Below are 20,399 nucleotides of genomic sequence, written 5' to 3' on the forward strand. Positions count from 1 at the left end.
CATAATGTTACGACTTTTTCTCGTAAAGTAATGACTTTATTCTTGTAATATTACGACTTTTTTTCTCGTAAAGTTATGACTTTATTCTCATAATATTACGAATTTATTTCTCGTAGAGTTATGACTTTAGTCTCGTAATATTCCAACTTTTTTCTCGTAAAATTAAGACTTTAGTCTCGTAATGATACAACTTTTTTTTCGTAAAGTTATGACTTTAGTCTCGTAATGTTACGACTTTTTTTCTCGTAAATTTATGACCTTAGTCTCATAATATTATGACTTTTTTCTCGTAAAGTTATGACTAGTCTCGTAATATTACGACTTTTTTCTCGCAACATTATGACTTTATTCTGAAAATCTTTTTTTCCTTGAATGTGGCACTAATACTCCGTACTGATTTGCACTTTGGCCCTCACTGCATTAGACTTATATACTATATACTTAGACTATAAACTGTGTTACCTTCATCACAATGATCAAATGTTTTGCGGCTCCAGACAGATTTCTTTTTTTCCTTTCTTTTTTTGCCTAAAATGGCTCTTTTGATAGTAAAGGTTGCTGACCCCTGGCTTTGAACATGAACTTACGCTACTTCCAAGGGACCATGAACACTTCAGGAACACAGAGGAATCTCTCTGTGTATGTGTGTGTGTGTGTGTGTGTGTGTGTGTGTGTGTGTGTGTGTGCAGCCCACATGTGGCCTAATAAGGAGAGAACTCTACCTCTACGTTTCTTCCCTCAGGAAAAACCTGCCATTTGCTTGCAAAAACACCTCTTTAGCAGAGGAAAAAAAAGAAATTGTATGGTGCGTAGGTGACTTAATGGTGATAGCCTGTTAGGAAGTGCATGCTCACAATTTCAGAACATGCTGTTAACTGAGCATTATGGTCTGTAAACATAACCATAGAGAACACAAAAGTTCTGCCCTAAATGTGATTACACCCTTTATCTCCGTAAAGTTTGCTGCTGCATAATTCTTTTTTAACCCTCTGCCGACTGACTTTACTGTCTTTCAGAGGCTTTTCAGAGTTTTCATGTCATATGAAACTAGAAAACCTGAGGAAACCATCAGTACCAACCATGTCATACTAGTTTAGTCGGGAAGGAGGCTAAATAACGCTCCAAACTAGGGCTAAATTTTGGTGAGGAAAAACTGGCATGGCCATTTTCAAAGGGGTCCCCTTGACTTCTGACCTCAAGATATGTGACTGAAGGTGGGTTCTATGGGTACCCACGAGTCTCCCCTTTACAGACATGCCCACTTTATGATAATCACATGCAGTTTTGGGGCAATAACCATGCCGTTTTTTGCCTATTCTAAAATGGTGTGTTTGAATATTTCTGCATACTGTAGTCTTTAAACAGTCTTAGAATTGATAACAAATCACAGCATGGCTTTTTTTCTATGGTGTTCCTCGAGGTCTCGGTGTCTTAATGTGGTATTTTGGAGGGATTATTGATAATTTTTAATCAATTCTCGAGTGGTAAAAAAATGGTACTAACCCAAAATAACAACTTGTGAAACATAATAAAGCATGGGGAATGGCCATCATATACTTCTAATATAATGTTGTAAGCCCTTACACACTTTCACAATTTATTTTAAATCATTTATGACTAGAACAATTTGACACACAGTGCTGAGCTGCATCTCAGATTAATCTTCATGTTCCCAGCTTTCAGATGATGTACACCACTTCTATGTGACATCTACTGTTGACCTGCTATCTCCCCCTAAAAAAAGACTACAACAGGTCTATTGTGGGTCTCAGAGGGTTAATTGAATGTAAATGTATTCAGGGGTCTCGAATAAGAAGCGTTCACTACCCGTAGCTCGCTGCCTACCCATAGCTCGTTCGCTACCCGTAGCTCGTTCGCTACCCGTAGCTCGTTCGCTACCCGTAGGTCGCTCGCTACCCGTAGCGCGCTCGCTACCCGTAGCGCGCTCGCCACCCGTAGCTCGCCACCCGTCTCTGAGTGGATCGCTAGAGGTTCAGAGAATACGTACATAAATTTGATAACACAAAGTCACTTTATAAACCTGTTTTAAATTTCTATCCCATCAAATTCCCAGACATCCCGCCCCCCTTCTGACACAAAATAATAATTTGCCAATCAGCTGTCAATCAAACAACTTTCAAGTTTGGTTACATCTGTGACGCCGTAACATTAGGCGATGTTAGAATAGCAAGAGCACACCAGATTTGACAATGACCGCAGAAAACTAAGCAGGCAAAGAAAAGGTAAAAATATACTATTTTCATGAGGAAAGGGGTAACAGTATGGAGGACGAAACCTGCCAAAATCAAAACTAAATAAGTAAATGACTCGATTAATAACTAAATGTCATTAAATACAGCAAAAATAATATTACAAATAAATGTATAAATGTAAATAGGTCTTTTATTAATTTATATATATTTTATTTATTTATAAACTTATTTATTTTTGCATTTCATTATTTATTAATACATTTTGGCATTATTTATGGATGTATTTATTTTTGCATTCATTTGATATTCTTTTTAAATGTGTGTATTTATTTATGTATTTATGAATTTATTCATTTATTTCTGAACAATTTTCCCTTTGCATTTCACCTTATCTTTATATTATTTATTTCTGTATTCTTTTCTTTATACGTTTCTTTTTACATTTCTGCCTCAGAATGCAAATGCGGGGGGGTGTCACTCAACGTGTGTGATTATGGGGTCAGGGTACATGACTATATGCTAGCTAGCTAGCTAGCTAGCAAGCATATAGCTAGCTAACTAACGGTGTCTGCTTCAGCTTATCAACTCCAGTCTTCATTACCGGCTCCGTACAGCGGGTCGGTCATCAAGCTGTTGACAGTCAACTAGATTGCATTCATATTGAATGAAATGAAATTGTCAGTTCACCCGTTGATGTTTCCCTTAGTTACGGCTGAAATATTCCACCGTTATTTACCTTCCTTACCTTCCTCTGTCTCTGCCTCCCTTATCCAGTCTCAACAGATCTGATGAGTTTTGATGAGTTGTCGTCTACCTCGGAGAAGCTCTCTCACCCCACTGCTAACAGACCAAAGATGCCTGGCAGGAGGCTGCCCGCCCAGTTTGGTGGAGGACAATCGGTGAGCATACGCAAACACTCGGCATACTCGCACACAGACGATTCAATGTTCCCCTCGGTGTATTATACAGTCCATGACAGTGAATATCTGCCGACTGGGCGTACCACAAATTTACGTACCTATGTACATCCGCACCAAATTTGGCACAGACGTCCACTTGGACTCAAAGATGAACTAGTTTGATTTTGGTGGCCAAAGGTCAAAGGTCAACAAGTATTCTTTTTTGTCGGCCACTCAGAAATTTTATCTGCCACTTTTGACATTTCTGCGCTAAATGAAGGAATCAACATTTTAGATCTGATGTCATTCAATGCCCGATATATTTAACATAAAAAACATTATATACACGGTAAGTTACAGTGTTCGAATTACAACGTAGCTTCTGGGGAGCCCTGTTTTTTGAGCATGGGTGGTTACTGTACACAATACTGTACTGTACTTTGTTACTGTCATCTATAGTGGTTATATGCATAAGAACACACAATTCAAATTATTATGATTATTTAAATATTTGCTTTGATTAAAAAAAAACTTGGTAAGTTGTTAGGAAGTTAAACACGTCAAAATTCTCTCTCTATTATCTATTTTATGTTGATTTGAAAACATCTCCTTCAAACAACTGGATTTATTCAAGTTTCTCGCCAAAAACTTAATTTTACGCGATTACATTTGAACACATCATGATAACGTTGTAATTTACCTTCACTCAATGGTCATTTTGCTGAGCAGACTTTGAACACCTCATAATAATAACTCAATGGCACCTCCGTTAACGTTCGTATCTCCGTTATTTCTCCAGTCAGGACTGTGCTGCCCACCTGCTGCTAACAGCTAATGTTACTAACTCTCCTCCTGCTGATTTCAACACAGATTTGTTGTTCACCGTGTCGCCTTATCAGGGTAAAATAGAGTGCGTTCCTCAGGTTTAGTAGCGCCACGCTGTTGAGCCCTTTTTTTTCTCTCCGCCGTGTCTCCGGTTCCAAACAAACTGAATCATGATACGGCGTGCGTATGCGTCATTGTGCAGCGTAACTGTTGGAGAGCATCAATAAGAGGAATCGATAGTCACGGAGGCATGAGTTGCCAAGGAATTGGACAACTACGGTTCTCTATTCCCATCATTAGTGTTTCCCTGCCTGCCAAAGTGGCGGGTGTCCTGATGATTTCACCCGCATTTGGTGGGTGGCAGGTGCTAATTTCAGACCCTGGTTACGCACGTACACAAACCACATACCTATCAGCTGTGCGGTCAAGATCAGACTGGAGACGTAGCCACTTAAAAGATGGGTGAGTAGTACTTGCTCTCTTCCGACGTTTGTGTTGTTAAAACCGCAAACAGGTTTTATGCTGCGATATTTACTAAAAATGATAATACAATACAGCCAACAGTAGCGTAAGTAACTTTTCAGGCACCAGCTGATCTCCCTCCAGCCGTTCCTCGTCTGTTGAAATAAGGAGTAAATAGAAACAGGACGCCTGACAAAAAATTCAGCTCAAATCGCCGTGCTGCGCAGCGCTTCGTCGCTCGCGGCCAGTTAGTTCATTCCAATAGAAAACAATGCAATCAGACTGATTTTGTCACTGACGCTCGCGTCGCATTCTGTTTGGAGGGTGTAATATGTGGGCTACATGCCCCCCAGTACATTAGATCTCTCTGCGTTGTACACATCACATTCCCTCTGGATTTTTTTTTTGCAAACCCCCAACCTTGAAGTTCAAACTGCGCCTATGAGAATTTCATCACATCTGGCACAGACATCCACAGACATTGGCTGTAGCTCAGAGGGCAGAGCAGGTCGTCCACCAATCGGAAGGTCGGTGGTTCTATCCCCGGCTAGTCCATTTACCTTTACCATTTTGGCCATAACTCAAGAATTCATATGCTAATTATGACAATTTCACAGAACTGTAACAGAACAGGATGAAATGAGGAATTGATGACATTTTGGACAGACACGGATGTAAACTGACTGGTTGGCGGAGGCGTACAACCACCAGGCGGTACTTCTAGTTTTCCTCTATGGCCACTCCATGAATTCCCTTTGACTCCGAGGTCCCTCGGCTCTCTGTAACCTGTCACATCCCTTCACTCACTCACCCTCTCTGTCACGCTCACTCTCACTCACACACAAGCAGCAACAGCCTCCCCTTCCTCTCCTCATCAGCCGGCTTTGCGTCGAGGCATCACTCAGCTGCACTTGGTCCAAATGGCTGCGTGAGAGTAACTGTCAGACGTCGTCGTCAGGGATAGGCACCTCCCTGAGAGTTTGCAGGATATTATCATGTTTTCATCAGTCAGGTTCAGGAAGCTGTAAACTGACAATCAAAGATAATGTTAATAAGCAAACAATAAATCAAATCTTCCCCTTGCAGCCCACCAAGGAAGTGAACGTGGAGAAATCCTTCAAGTTTGACGAAGAGGATGCTGCCAAACCAAAGCTAACAGAAACCAGAAAGGTAACTGCAAGCACTATTATTCACTAATTATAGAGAATATATCCACAACATGACAGCAGTGGTGCAAAAATGGGTGGGAACCTTAAGAGGAAGAGGGAGCGAGTTAGCGTATGGATGACCCATAACCAGGTTACTATAGTCTATAATAATGCAGGACAGCGAGGAGGATACAGCCCATTCACCCCACGGAGGTTCATATGAGACAGTAGCCTATAAAAACTATTTTAATACTTATATATATATATATATATTTATAATTTCCATTGCAGTTAAACAATAGGCCTACAGAAAAAACACAGGGTTGCTTCAGCACCCTCAGCACCCACCACCTCCCCATGTTGACTCATGCAAGACGAGCCGGTTAATTGTCACCTTCCTGACAGTGTAACAGTTCTCCACAGTGCGTTGTTTGTGACGGAAGAACGCATGGAGAGAAGGAGATTGACCCAGGTAGAGAGAGAGGGATGGAGGGATGGAGGGAGGGAGGACCACCTGCTGCTCAGTCTTCCCTTTCAGCATTTCATTAATTGCCTCAGATGCTATCTAGTCTGGATTGGTCATAGTCAACCAAGACGAATTAGACCTGGCTGTGCAGCTGGGGGAAGAGATCATCATACCACCTCTATACCACAGAGAGAGAGAGAGAGACAGACAAACAGGTTATGAGCGCCCCAAGCTAGGCTTTACTCAGATTGTAACCTTCAATCCAGTTGCTGTATGCTTTCTGTTTGGATTCTTTACAGACATATCTGTCCACATTTGATTGTTTCAACACTTATCTGGGCTACACAAGTCAAATGTTTGGACCACTTCACCATAGCTATATAGCCGTCTGACTAGTTTCCAGTGGATTCCTTCCCACCCTGAGCAAAATGGCCGCCATTTGAATATGGTCAGTGGTTTTCTCGGCACACTTTGGGCCCCGTAGTACCAATTGAGAATTGTTTAAACGCCACAGCCTACCTGAGTATTGTTGCTGATCACATCCATTACTTTATGACCACAGTGTAGCCATCTTCTAATGGCTCCTTCCAGCAGGATAACGTGCCACGTCACAAAGAAGAAAGGGTCATTGCAACTCAACAACGGTTATCCTGAGTGATCACCTTTTATACTATGATTTTTTTAATTATTTTTTTTTATCTCCACAGCCTTCCACAAACACCTTATCCCAGTCACCGTCACTCCACAGGCCCGCCGCGGCCAGTACCGAGGCCAAGCCGAGCCCGGCGGCAGCCCCTAGCTCGGACGGGGCGTCGCAGGGCGGCAGGGCCCGGCTGGAGCCCGACGAGCCCAAATCCGAGCTGGACGAGCTGAGGAGCCAGATGAATGAGCTGCTGCTGTCAGTGGAGCTGCTCAAGGCCCAGCAAATGTAAATGCAACTCAGTGGGGATGAGAACGGGGTCTGAATGTGCTAGCTTGAAAAAAAATAAATCTGAAATTGAAAACCGAGTCACGCAGCGATCCGTGCTGCGTTCCGTCTGTAATGTAACTTTCAAAGAATACATACTGTACGTTTAATCTCCAGAGAACACACAGCACTTTGATCATTAGTTTGGACCTGTTTTAATATATGCTGCAGAAGTGTACACGTGCTAATGACTATATATATCTGTGTATGTGTGTGTGTGTTTATTTCCAGGAAAGAGATAGTGGAGCTACGAGGAAAGCTGGATGAGGAAAGGTTGAAGCGCGAGGCCCTGCAGGTAACATCGATCTCCATAGCAACACATGCTGGGCTGTCAACACTAATTATTCTCATGAGTTTAGCCAAATATTGATAAAGACCTGAACAAAGAAACTGACTGGCATGCACACAATTAGCAGACAGGTACATACAGAAGTGACTTCTATCCACTTCTGACTTCTATGTTTTGTAATAATGACGGAAAAATCTGAAGGCTGTCCGTCATTTTGACGTACTGGAGGAGGCCTTGGAGCGCATCTGTGACCATTCGCGAAGCACACAGCGACACACACAGTGGCGCACACAGCGGCGCACACAGAGGCGCACACAGCGGCGCACACAGAGACGCACTCAGCGGCGCACACAGTGGCACACACAGCTGCATACACAGCGACGCACACCGCAACGTACACAGCGGCATACACAGCAACGCACACAGCAACGCACACAGCAACGCACACAGCGGCGAACCCAGCGGCGCACACAGCGGCATACACAGCGACGCACATAGCGACGTACACAGCGACGTACATAGCGATATACAGCAATGTACGCAGCGGCGCACGCCCATGCTGTGTGTGTCGCAGTGAGTCAGTCTTCAGTCCAATACCCAATATTGAAAAAGATAGGGCTGTGTATGAACACTTGATTTTTTGCAGCGCGCACACACAGAATGGAAATACGGCAGGCCGTGAGGAGATATTCACTGAATTCAACAAAAACATCCCGTCAAAATGATGGACAGCGAGATAGTCTAATGTGACCACTGCTACCAGTAGTTCATGTTGTATTATAACTCATTTTTAACTTGACCAATTGACAATGGCAAAGGAAAAAGAGTTTAATTGTAAAAAACATTTTACATCTAAAATAACCATTTAAAGTGTTTTATTACAGCTTTTGTTACGTTTTCTTACAAGAGAACAGAGGTGACCCTCCAGCCAATGCTTTTTTCATAAGCCAGGTCAGCTACTTCGGTCAGTCACATGGCTCACCATCATGCTCACCTCAGTGGTCCCCCGAGAGACGCCCTCGCTGCAGTGAACACATCCAGCCTTCGCTGTGCTCCGGCGTGACCCAGCATCACGGGTCTGACAATTAGATTATTCCTTGGTGAACACGGCCCGGCCCTTCCCAGCATGGCACCAATATAAATCACATCACTGGAGGAGGAGAGGAACCCCTGCAGCGAGCCCCGAGCATACACAGTACACACACACAGAGAGAGAGAGAAACAGAACTGCAGATTAGTTTCCCCCCCTGCGGTTAACTTCTACTTCCACAGATATGTAGAAAAAGATGAAAGAGAACAATGGAGAGATCGCCATCGTACTTATTGTCCCTCAGGACTTTAGAGTTTCCTCTTGGTTCTCATTCAGATATTTGCGTAGTAACAGCGGTAGTAGTACTGTAGTAGTAATTAGAGTTACAGGAGCGAGATCGTGATTTGAATGGATGATTTATTTATTCCCTTCCATAGAAAAATCTTCTTCCACAGGCTTCACGTGTACATTGTTTTTTTTTGTATTTTTGCCCACAACTGCCCTTCGTGTCGATATCTAGCATCATTCAATTCAGTCAGAGGGTCGCATATGGATTCCTTTAGCACGGTGCAAATTGATCCACAGTTTATCTTACCTGAGCTTTGTCATGATGTGACCGACTGGAGAGAGAGCCTTTCCTCTGCTGTCCATAACCTGTGGAGGAAAAATGTTTTACTTTAAATTAGGGCTCACAATCGATTAAATTATTTAATCGCGATTAATCGCATGATTGTCCATGGTAAAATGAGATTTTATTATCTGTTCAAAATATACCTTAAAGGGAGGTTTGTAAAGTATTTAATCCTCTTATCAACATGGGAGTGGACAAATATGCTGCTTTATGCAAATGTATGTATATATTTATTATTGGAAATCAATTAGCAACACAAAACAAAGACAGATATTGTCCAGAAACCCTCACAGGTACTGCATTTAACATAAAACAATATGCTCAAATCATAACATGGCAAACTGCAGCCCAACAGGCAACAACAGCTGTCAGTGTGTCAGTGTGCTGACTTGACTATGACTTGCCCCCAAACTGCATGTGATTATCATAAAGTGTGCATGTCTGTAAAGGGGAGACTCGTGGGTACCCGTAGAACCCATTTTCATTCACATATCCTGAGGTCAGAGGTCAAGGGACCCCTTTTGAAAATGGCCATGCCAGTTTTTTCCTCGCCAGAATTTAGCGCAAGTTTGGAGCGTTATTTAACCTCCTTTGTGACAAGCTAGTATGAGCCCGCTACAACCTAAAAATCGCAAGTTACGTTAATGCGTTAGACAAACATCGCAAGGTAGCCCGGCCCTAAAGCATCCCCTGTTTTATGGTCTATCTAACTCTAAATAGAACCATCATTTACTAAATGAACATCATGCTGTATTGAAGAAGACTTGAAACTAGCGATTGAGACCATAAACTCATGTTTACAATGTTTACGGAGGTAATAAATCAAGTAAGAAGTGGGCTAATTTTCTCATAGACTTCTATGCAACCAGAGGAGTCGCCCCCTGCTGGCTATCAGAGAGAATGCAAGTTTAAGGCACTTCTTCACTTCTCAGACCCGGACGTATCCCACTGTCTGGCAACATAAGTCAAGTTTATTTTTATTTTTTTTCAACAGCGACCGCACGCTTTTTGAACGGCTCCGCTTCCAGAAGTGAATTTCCCATGCATTCACTACTTCGACGTTTCAGAAAAACCTTATATAAAGAGTTTTAAAGGTCCCATATCGTGCTCATTTTCAGGTTCTTACTTGTATTTTGTGTTTCTACTAGAACATGTTTACATGCTGTAATGTTCAAAAAACACTTTATTTTCCTCATACTGTCTGTCTGAATATACCTGTATTCACCAATTGTCTGAAACGCTCCGTTTTAGTGCATTTCAATGGCATTTGCAATGGAATTGCAACGGAATTGCGTTGCTAAGCAACAGCTTGGGTCCACGTTAACTTCCTGTCAGCTGATGTTATTTACATACACTGCAACCAGGAATAAACTGGGACACATTTAGAATGTTTACATTTAAAACCGCATAATGGTCTAAATATTGTAAATTTGTGACATCACAAATGGACGACAATCCTGACAGTACGTGCTGCTCCGTGGTGTGTTTCCAGATTTCAAACCAGGCCAACATGGCGGCTTGTTTCTCTTAAAGGTCCCATATTGTAAAAAGTGAGATTTTCAGGTCTTTTATATTAGAAAACAGGTTTAAATGCTATATAAATACTGTTAAACTATCAAAACGCTCAATATACGGAGAAATACACACAGACCGTATTCAGAAATTGTGCGTTTGAAACAAGCCGTTAGGATTTCTGTCCATTTGTGATGTCACAAATATACAATATTTAGACCATTTACACAGATTTAAACGTAAACATCCTAAACGTGTCCCAGTTTATTTCTGGTTGCAGTGTATGTGAATGACATCAGCTGACAGGAAGTACACATGGAACCCAAGCTGTTGCCTAGCAACACAATTCCTTTGCAATTTCATTGCAATTCCATTGAAATGCACTAAAACGGAGCGTTTCAGACAATTGGTGAATACAGGTATATTCAGACAGACAGTATGAGGAAAATAAAGTGTTTTTTGAACATTACAGTATGTAAACATGTTCTAGTAGAAACACAAAATACAAGTATGAATATAAATGAGCATAATATGGGACCTTTAAAACAAGGTTGACATCATACGGACGGCGCATACCATTGTTTCGCAATCTCCCAGCTTGTGGTAAGTCTACCATGGATGGTTATGGCTAATAATGAAAATCTATCCTTCTATCCAGAATGTAAATGGGATTTTCACTTCTGGAACCTCACTGTTGAGCTCTATTGTGCTTTTTGAACACACTTTGTTAAAGACATTCGCTGCTCAGCTTACATTCTCCTCCAGCACGTGACTTCATCTTTATCCCTATTCTCCTAATCCCCACCACCAAAAAAGATCCCTTCCACAGCGCGACACCTCCACCATTGTGCCTCACAGCGGGGGGGGGGGGGGGGGGGGGGGGGGGGGGGGGGGGGGGGGGGGGAACAATGTTGAGAACTTGGTATTACTCCATCAGAGTTGGTCTACTTTTTTCCAATCTCCGTACTGAGTGTGTTTTTGTTGCAATTGTCCTCGCAGATGGAGATAGAAATACTGAAGCGGGCCGTCCACTCGACGTGAGGACCACGTTCCAATCAACAACAAGCCTCGAGGTCAGCTGCTGGCCTGTCGACCAACCAGAGAGCAGGAGGAGGGGGGGGGGGCAGTGACGGACGGATAGTTGAACGGACGGAGAGAGGGTGGGGAATCAAGACGGAACCATCTGGAGCACAATCCTTTTTCAGTGATCTAAAAAAACTCTCCCCGTTATTTGTAAGATTTACATTTTTGCACATATATATAAAAAAAAAAATGTTCAAGCTAAATGTAATTAAGTTACAAATGTATATGTTTATCTCTTTTTCTTTTCTTTTTTTCTTTTGCCAACACACAACAAAAAAAAACGGAGGCCTTATACTTCAAACTACTGCGCTGCCACTCCCCGCTCTCTCCCAGTCACTCTGGCGTTCCTTGAACCCCTCAGGGAGGAGGTTCGCTCTCAGTACTACTGACTTTGTATAAAAGCAGGGGGACGCTTGTTTTCCTCGCCTAATTTTCTTTCTTTCTTTTCTTTTTTTTATGGTGCACAAATAGTTGATTTAAAAAAAAAAATAAGTTTGATTTCTGTTTAACATCTTTTGATCCTTCTAGCGAATGATTTTCTTTCTTTCCTACGCGGCGCGCCTGTCGGCAGCACTCCACTCCACGTGGCTGCGGCGCTCCAGAGAGCTTTCTTTTTGTCTTTTTATATGGTTTCTAGCATTCCTATCCAGGGTAACACTACTGTGCCTGTTTAAAAAACAAAATTATATATATATATATATATATATTAAGTGTTTGTAATGGGAAGCTTACATATGACATGATGGTGTCTGGAAATTTTTGCAGCATGATATTGTATATCTATATTTTTTAAGTCTACTGACATATGCCTAGTCAAATACTATATAGAGGGCCTCTTCTATGCTGGTCTCTTCTATTTTTGTCAAACTGTTTCAGTCGCTGGGAATGTTCTCAGAAGTTTTTGCCAGAGTCATAGACCCCTTTTCTTGTGTCGACGTCATGATAACATCTCGGTGTTAGCTGGAGGCAAAAAACAGAAGAGACACTGGATGCTAACACTAGCGCTGGGTTAAAGTTACACATCGAAAATGTCATCTCGCTGTGTTGTTGGGTGCCAAAATCCAGATATCGCGTACATTTGAGATGACAAACTGTGATTTAAGGCTCTAGCAAGCTACAATATCGGCAAAACGTTTTACATGTTGCTAATGTTTAACCTTCTGCTAACTGCAGATTGCTGCGTTAGCAGAAGGCTAAACTATTAGCAACCATTTCACTCCATCTCTGAAACGCTTCGCCGATATTGTGCGACTCTCTTTTTGACTGACTTTACTGAAGGATAGTTAACTATCGGCATCCAAAGATTTATACGTCCTCAATTTATTTACAGCGCTGCCGCTGGCCACCAGCTCGCCGAGCGGACGGCTGGCTACTTAGCAACACGGAAAATTAGGCGAAACAAAGTTGTCAACTCATCTGGCGATAGCGCTGTAGCTTTCCTACGCTGTGTGTGGATGAAGCATTAAGTTGTTCCATTTTACTCATTTAGCGACTGGCTAGTTAGCTAGCTACCTTGCTAATTCCACCATGCTACAGAAAATGAGCCCAATAGCGGACATCGACGGGTCACGGTCCCTCTTCCTCACTCCTCGCCGCAAGGAGACTGCTTCGCCGGGAGGAGAGCAGGCGTTAGCTAGCTTGCTTGTCAGGCTCCGGACAAGCTAGCTAGCTAACAAGACAGTTACAGAGACAGAAAATTAAGATCGCTAACGTTAGTTAGTTAGTTATAACCCATTGGTTAATGTTAACTTTCTCAACTAAGACTCATGATCCCGGAGAGCGAGTGACAGTACATATTGAGTATTTTCTTCAGCCATTGTTAAAAAAAAAACAAGCCAGCAATACTTGCTAGCCGTCGTTAGCCAACGTATTCAGAGATTTTTTCTGCCTCCACTTAAAGCTGCGCCCGCAAAATACGTCATCATGTCGAACTAACAGAAAATGGGTCTATGGTCTGCGGGTAGTGCACACAGAATCCACATGCAAAAAAAAAAAAACTCTAAAGAGAAGAAAAAGGAAGGAGAGACTGCACTCTTCCATAGACGTGTTTATCAAAAAAGCAGCCTCATTACGGTCATCTCTGCAATTTGCTTTTAATCTGGCCCTCTAATAATCCCTGTCTTCCTCTTCCTTTCTCCCAGCCCTCTTTGATTCATGTGATGTGAGAGGAGCCTTGTCTTTCTTACTCTGTAATGTGTCGTGCACGAGCATGCACAGCACTCATATCAGTTGCCCTTATTGTCCTTATTCTACATGTCTACATCTCTTCCCACATTCCGAGTACACAAGTTAAGATAACTGGAAGCAGAAGAAGCAGCGAGAATGAAATGAAAATGAAATTAACTCACATTCTTTCTCATCCTAACTCTGTTTTAAGGAGCAAACGGGTTAAAGCCCCTATGTGTAGAATTTGTACTGTATATGATTATATAATCCTTCAAATTATTCTCTTGGTGAAAGTTTTTGTAGGTAAAAAAAAATTAGACAATCCCGGTACAAATTGGTGTCTTTTTTAGCCACCTAGCGTCATCGCTCAAGAGATAGCACTCGCCGTCCGTCTGTCTGTCAGTTGAGTGGTCAGTCTGCCGCTTTTGGTCCAGACTGGAATATGTTTGTAAATATTGTATGGATTGCAAAGAAATTTGGCACGGACAATCGTGGTCCCCAGAGGTTAAATGCTAATGATTGGCGCCACCAACAGGATAAATTATCCAGGGAAATATCTCCAACAGATGCATTGGCCAAACATTTATCGCTACCAGATCTATGTAACTTTGGTGACGATACATTATTTAGGGCGATACATTACAAAATTTAAGTGAGTTAATGATATCGATCCTTGTGAATCAGGAGGACCTTGTCAGCTTGCCACCCAGCAGCTCAAAATATGTAAATCTTTGGAGGCCGGGTAGGTATATATAATTAAGATCTACAAGCCAATCGCCAACTCCACAATCATCCGGACAAAGATAAGTTAGCTAATGTTATGCTAACAGAAGTGTAGTGTTTAGTGTTATCTTTTTTACCCTTGGCAGCAAACAGCCGGCGGATGGCACTCTTAACCCTTTATCCTCCAAAAATGGTGGACTTTCTGTCGGTGACGTCACATTCCCATTCCCAAAACTGATAAAAAAAACTCCCATCAGCCTCAGCTGCACTTATTGGTAATTAGCAAATGTTAGCACGCTAACACGCTAAACTAAGTTGGTGAACATGGCTAACCTTGTACCTGTTGTTAACATCCGCATGTTAACATTATTACTGACCGCTACTGGATTTTTTAGGCCAATATTAATATATGAAAGTTTAAAAAAAAAAAAAAATCTGCTGACAATATGTCGACCGATTAATATTTTTATATAAACATCTTGCATAAACAAACATTTTTGGTAAGTTTTTTTTTTTTTTTTTTCAATTACGACCAAGATATCAACTATTTATAGAGTCGGAACATTTTACAGTTCTTTTATCCCCGCAACAAACAAACAAAAAATGGTCATGTTGTTCAGAAACATATCTTTGTAGCATGTTAGCATTTAGCTCGAAGCGCGGGGTACAGCCTCACGGGGCTGCTAGTACGGCTGACGCTTATGGGCCTTTGACACAGAACAGTACTGCGCTCCGAAACTCCAATGGCGTGGCGGCGCAACAACAGCTTTTTGCTGCGCGAAGCGTGAGCGCGCAGCGGAGTTCCCAATAGAGTGCTACAGGAATGAGTCCTAAAACCCGGAAATGAGTTAGCATTTTAGCACTTCCGGTTACCTCATCTGGAAGTCAATGGGTTTTTAGTTAGATGCCTGAAATACGGTCTGTGGTTACCACAAGCTGAAGAGATTTTAACGTTTTGTTCTACGATATAAAATGCATCAATAAATACCGCACTACTGAATTTTGAAGCTTTTTTTGTCTCAATAAAAAAGGTAAGTATCAAACGTTTGAATCCAAAACCCAATGGAAAAAATCCCGTTGGCGTTTTGTCGAGGGTTAGCATGCTAACTTACTGGTTGGCCTACAAAAATAAATCATCCCTGAAGCATTCTATGTTCAAGCTGGTTGAACTTTGGACGTAGCGCACTGGGACGCGCAGTAATGAGCGCGGTGCAAACCGAGTTCCGCGTGAAAGGCCCGTTAGTCTCGTTCGATACCGCCGCTAGAAGTCGCCAAAAGGCTAAAATGTTCAAATCCTACACATTGGAGCTTTAAGATGGAGCTCATAAACAGAAAAGGAAATGGGGGTGCTCACTTACTGTATGTACACAGTTGCGTCCAGCAGCACAGAACTACTGCTGCCCTTCTGCACGCCGATAGTGGATTCTTCTCACTGCTAGCGAGGTTCAGGGCTACAGGAATGAGTCGAAACTAATGCGAGTTCCTCTCAGTCGGCTCTAACTTGTAGCCCTGAGCTCTGAGTGTACAGCGTTGTGGTTCTGTGCTGATGAGCAGCTTATATCTAGGTGTTGAGATACCAGTAAAGTATAACCCCCCCCCCCTGGTCAGCCCAGAGTGTTGATATCACATATTTACAGCAGGTTTTTGTTTCCAAGTCAAAAATGTTGTACTTTCACATCTACTCGTGTGTACCACAAGTACTGGTTACTATTATTCTCTTTTTTATTTTAAATATCTTTATACATGTCTCACAAATGTCTTAAAGAAGTGTTACTTTGCTTTTAAATCATCCTCAGGCTTCGTTCCATGTGTTCGACGTGTGTGCGTGTGCATGCTTTTTGCTGGCAAGAGTCTGTGATGTTAAATTCTGGACTCCAGAGTGTCTTTGACCAAGTTGATGTTGTATATCTGACGGCACTCACGCAACATGTTCGATGCCTGACATAAAACAAACTTCCTTTTTTTTAGTAAGCGGGTCTTAACCGATACGGCCGGGCGATGAAATCTGGGTGAAAGCTCTTCATGTAATATCCGTAATATGGTTTAACTTCCACATATGATACATTCCAGAGTTTGACACCGAGAAAAAGAATAAATCTGTGCACATTTATAACATATTTTCAAGTGATTTTGTTTACAAAGAGCTGTATCCTTGCATGAGCTGAGATTCTTTTCGAAAATGAATAAATATCATCTTTATTTACTGTCACACGCTCTTCTTTCTTTTGTTTCCAATTGAGCATCGCTTGATAACCTTGTCATGCTTGAACTCTTAAAAAACTTCTTGGAAATATTGAGCGGTAAATATTGACTGTTTCAGAGGAGAGAGGTTAGAGTGAAATTAGCCCTAGGTGATGTGTTCAGTCTGTTATAGTATCTGACGTCTGTCTGTCGGGCATTGTATCGGACCGTCGCGGTGAAGAGGGCACTGAGCCGGAAGGCGAAGCTTTCGATTTACCAGTCGATCCATGTTCCAAACCTCTCACCCAGGGGTCGTGAGCTTTGACTAGTAACCAACCCGCTGTGTTCATATACAGATGTATTTCTGACTTTTATCTCTCCTTAAAGCAGGGGTCAGCAACCTTTACTATCAAAAGAGCCATTTTAGGCAAAAAAAAGAAATCTGTCTGAAGCCGCAAAACATTTGAGCATTGTGATGAAGGTAACACAGTTTATAGTCTAAGTATATAGTATATAAGTCTAATGCAGTGAGGGCCAAAGTGCAAATTTACGACAGAGTATTAGGATCACATTGAGGGAAAAAAAAGTCTGAGATTTTCCAGAATAAAGTCATAACTTAACGAGAAAAAATTTCGTAACATTACGAGACTAAAGTCATAACTATACGAGAAAAAAGAAAATAACACGTAAAATTAATACTTTATAATATTATGACTATTCTCATAATATTACGACTTTTGTTCTCATAAACTTATGACTTTATTCTCGAAATCAGATTTTTTTTTTTCTCAATGTGGCCCTAATACTCCATCACACCGTCATACCATAAACCTACAACAATGATAAATACAAATGAAAATGTAAACAAAAAACAGTTCCACAGGGAGCCACTGGAGAGTGCAACCTGCGGCTCCGGAGCCGCAGGTTGCAGACCCCTGAATTAAAGGCACAGTGTGTAGGATTTGGTGGCATCTAGTGGTGTGGTTGCAGATTGCAACCAACTGACTACCCCTCCGCTCCCTCCCTTTCCAAGACTGCGGTAACGTGAGCCGCCAAGTGCAAAACCGCAGTAATGCCATTCGCCTTGCTCAGAAGCCATATTTACCACGATAACACTACTTTAGGAGCAACAGAAGTCAGACAGCGGCTGGCGGTACCACGGTTTTGCACTCGGCGGCTCACGTTACCACAGATTCACAAGCGTGTCGGAGAACTACAGTGGCCTTCAGGTAACGTAAAAAAAACGTGAAAGGCTCCCTCTAGAGCCAGTGTTTGGTTTGTCTCTAGAAACACGGAGTACCCACTTCCTACGTAGATATGAAGTGGTCATTCTAAGCTAACGAAAACACAACAATTCTTAGTTTCAGGTGATTATACGCTAAAGAAATTAAAATAATATTCCATTTCTGTTAATAGATCCCCTGAAATATTATAGACTGTTTCTTTAAGAAGCTTTAAAGACGCTGAAAACGTGTCTTTAAAATCTTAACTATTTCTATAGTATATTAAATATTCAAGACTTGATATGCAACAAATAAAGTTCAAACATCTAGGCATTGTTTATCAAGAGTTTAACACGTAACAGGGTGTTCTGCAATTTTGTTAAAGGTCCCATATTGTGCTTATTTTCAGGTTCATACTTGTATTTTATATTTCTACTAGAACATGTTTACATGCTGTAATGTTCAAAAAAACTTAAGTTCTTCATCATGTCTGTCTGAATATACCTGTATTCACCCTCTGTCTGAAACACTTCGTTTTAGTGCATTTCAACGGAACTCCAATGGAATTGCGTTGCTAGGCAACAGCTTGGGTCCATGTTTACTTCCTGTCAGCTGATGTCATTCACATACGCTGCAGCACGAAATAAACTTGGACACATATAGAATGTTCCCGTTTAAAACCTGTGAAATGGTCTAAATATTGTATATTTGTGACATCACAAATGGACAGAAATCCTGACATTCTTTCAAAGGCTCAGTTTCTGAAGACTGTGCTGTGTGTATTTCTCCATATATTGAGCGTTTTGATAGTTTAATAGTATTTATAAACCTGCTTTATAGTATAAAAGACGTGACAATCTCACTTTTTACAATATGGGACCATTACAATTTGCAGTGCATTGCTTGATAAATATATATACACAGTATTATTACCCATCTTGACATAAAACATAATTACTAAATAATCTGATTTAATCAAATGCATGAAGCATTTTATGGGTCCAAACAGCACTTTCACTTCATCTCCCACAACTCTGGTCTCAATGATGAGACATGTAAAATGAGCTTATTCAATTATAATATGACATTATTTCAAATAGAATTGTTTCATAGACATATTACTTTACATCATATTAAAATAATGTTTTTGTTTACAAATCATCAATATGTTTTTCATCAAAATGAGCCTGTCCCACACTTCTGAGTCCTTACCGCGATACTGAACAAATGCCATTGTAAAAGTTTTATTCAAAGCCAAACAAATCTAGTTTCTATGGAAACAGAAGTAAGCACTGGTTGACAGGATGGGCCGCCCACATAGGTGACCCCCAAAGATGAAGAAAAACAAGTTTAAGATCACCTTTTCTCCTGAAGCATTTATTGTGTGTCCTCACCATACAGTTTAGTAATTGTGTATTTTGAACTGCATTTAAAAAATAATTTAAAGGTCCCATATTGTAAAAAGTGAGATTGTCATATCTTTTATATTATATAGCAGGTTTAAGTGATATATAAATACTGTTAAACTATCAAAATGATCAATATACGGAGAAACACACACAGCCCGTATTCAGAAATTGTGGTGTTTGAAACAAGCCGTTTTTTCTGTCCCTTTGTGATGTCACAAATATACAATATATAGATCATTACACGGTTTTAAACATAAACATTCTAAATGTGTCCCAGTTTATTTCCTGTTGCAGTGTATGTGAATGACATCAGCTGACCGGAAGTAAACATGGATCTAGAACATGTTCTAATAGAAACACAAAATACAAGTATGAACCTGAAAATGAGCATGATATGGGACCTTTAAAGGGACTGTTTGTAAGAATCAGAATTCATTGTGAAAGTCAAGGAAAATCAGTGTCGGGCTTGCGCTTGTGCTCGCTCTAAATAGACATGAACGAGCATCTCTCAACACAGTGAGGCGACACACGTCAGCTAAAAGCACAATATCACTCTATATTTCAGCTGCTTGGCAGTAATGTTAGCTGACCAGACGAAGGTCCCTCCATGAATCAATGCTGATCCTAGTGTTGGTGTTAGTGTCCTGCTTCAGCCTCCCAACCGCAGCCGGAGGGAACAGGAGAGACACCGGAGTTTTGGTCGGAGACGATAACGTTTCTCTCTGCGGAGCCCCGTCACTTCACAAGACACGGGAAACCTCTGTTGGTCTGGAGGAGCTGCAGCATTTATTTCTGCACAAACATCCACTCTACATTCACTAGATATTCTCAGAGCTAAACTAACTCTTCTGCAGTGTGTAGTGTGTGTGCATGCACGTGAGATGGAGCGAAAGAGTGAGGATGAGCGCGGTGTGTGATTGAAAGCAGGCAGGTAGAGGAGCTGAGTACAGCAGAGACTCCGGTCCTGGAGACCAAAGCTACGGTCTCTCCCGCGTACTCCAACACTGTTTAACAGACGGGCTTCACTAGATACAACCAAGAGGTTTTGGTGCTTCACTGTAGTTTGTGTTGGAGTTGGATATATTGTGTAAGAAGTTACAAACAGTCCCTTTATAATTACTGTTGAATTCACATATATTAGATGCTAAGAGTCAAAGGTAACATAGCAGACC

At 41.4% G+C, this 20,399-nt stretch overlaps 1 protein-coding gene across 2 annotated transcripts in view; it reads left to right on the forward strand.

Moving 5' to 3' along the window:
* The window catches only part of cd2ap (CD2-associated protein), an 86,914-nt gene extending 70,291 nt beyond the window's left edge, over positions 1-16,623 (forward strand). For both annotated transcript variants that reach the window (XM_074616268.1, XM_074616267.1), the window contains 5 exons: positions 2,988-3,112; positions 5,486-5,569; positions 6,721-6,941; positions 7,212-7,275; positions 11,442-16,623. In XM_074616268.1, the coding sequence (XP_074472369.1) occupies positions 2,988-3,112; positions 5,486-5,569; positions 6,721-6,941; positions 7,212-7,275; positions 11,442-11,483 (536 nt within the window). In that variant the 3' untranslated portion in view covers positions 11,484-16,623. The remainder of the gene's footprint in view (positions 1-2,987; positions 3,113-5,485; positions 5,570-6,720; positions 6,942-7,211; positions 7,276-11,441) is intronic.
* Positions 16,624-20,399: the final 3,776 nt, after the last annotated feature.

This window comes from Sebastes fasciatus, chromosome 18, assembly GCF_043250625.1.
Source record: "Sebastes fasciatus isolate fSebFas1 chromosome 18, fSebFas1.pri, whole genome shotgun sequence".
Taxonomy (NCBI): domain Eukaryota; kingdom Metazoa; phylum Chordata; class Actinopteri; order Perciformes; family Sebastidae; genus Sebastes; species Sebastes fasciatus.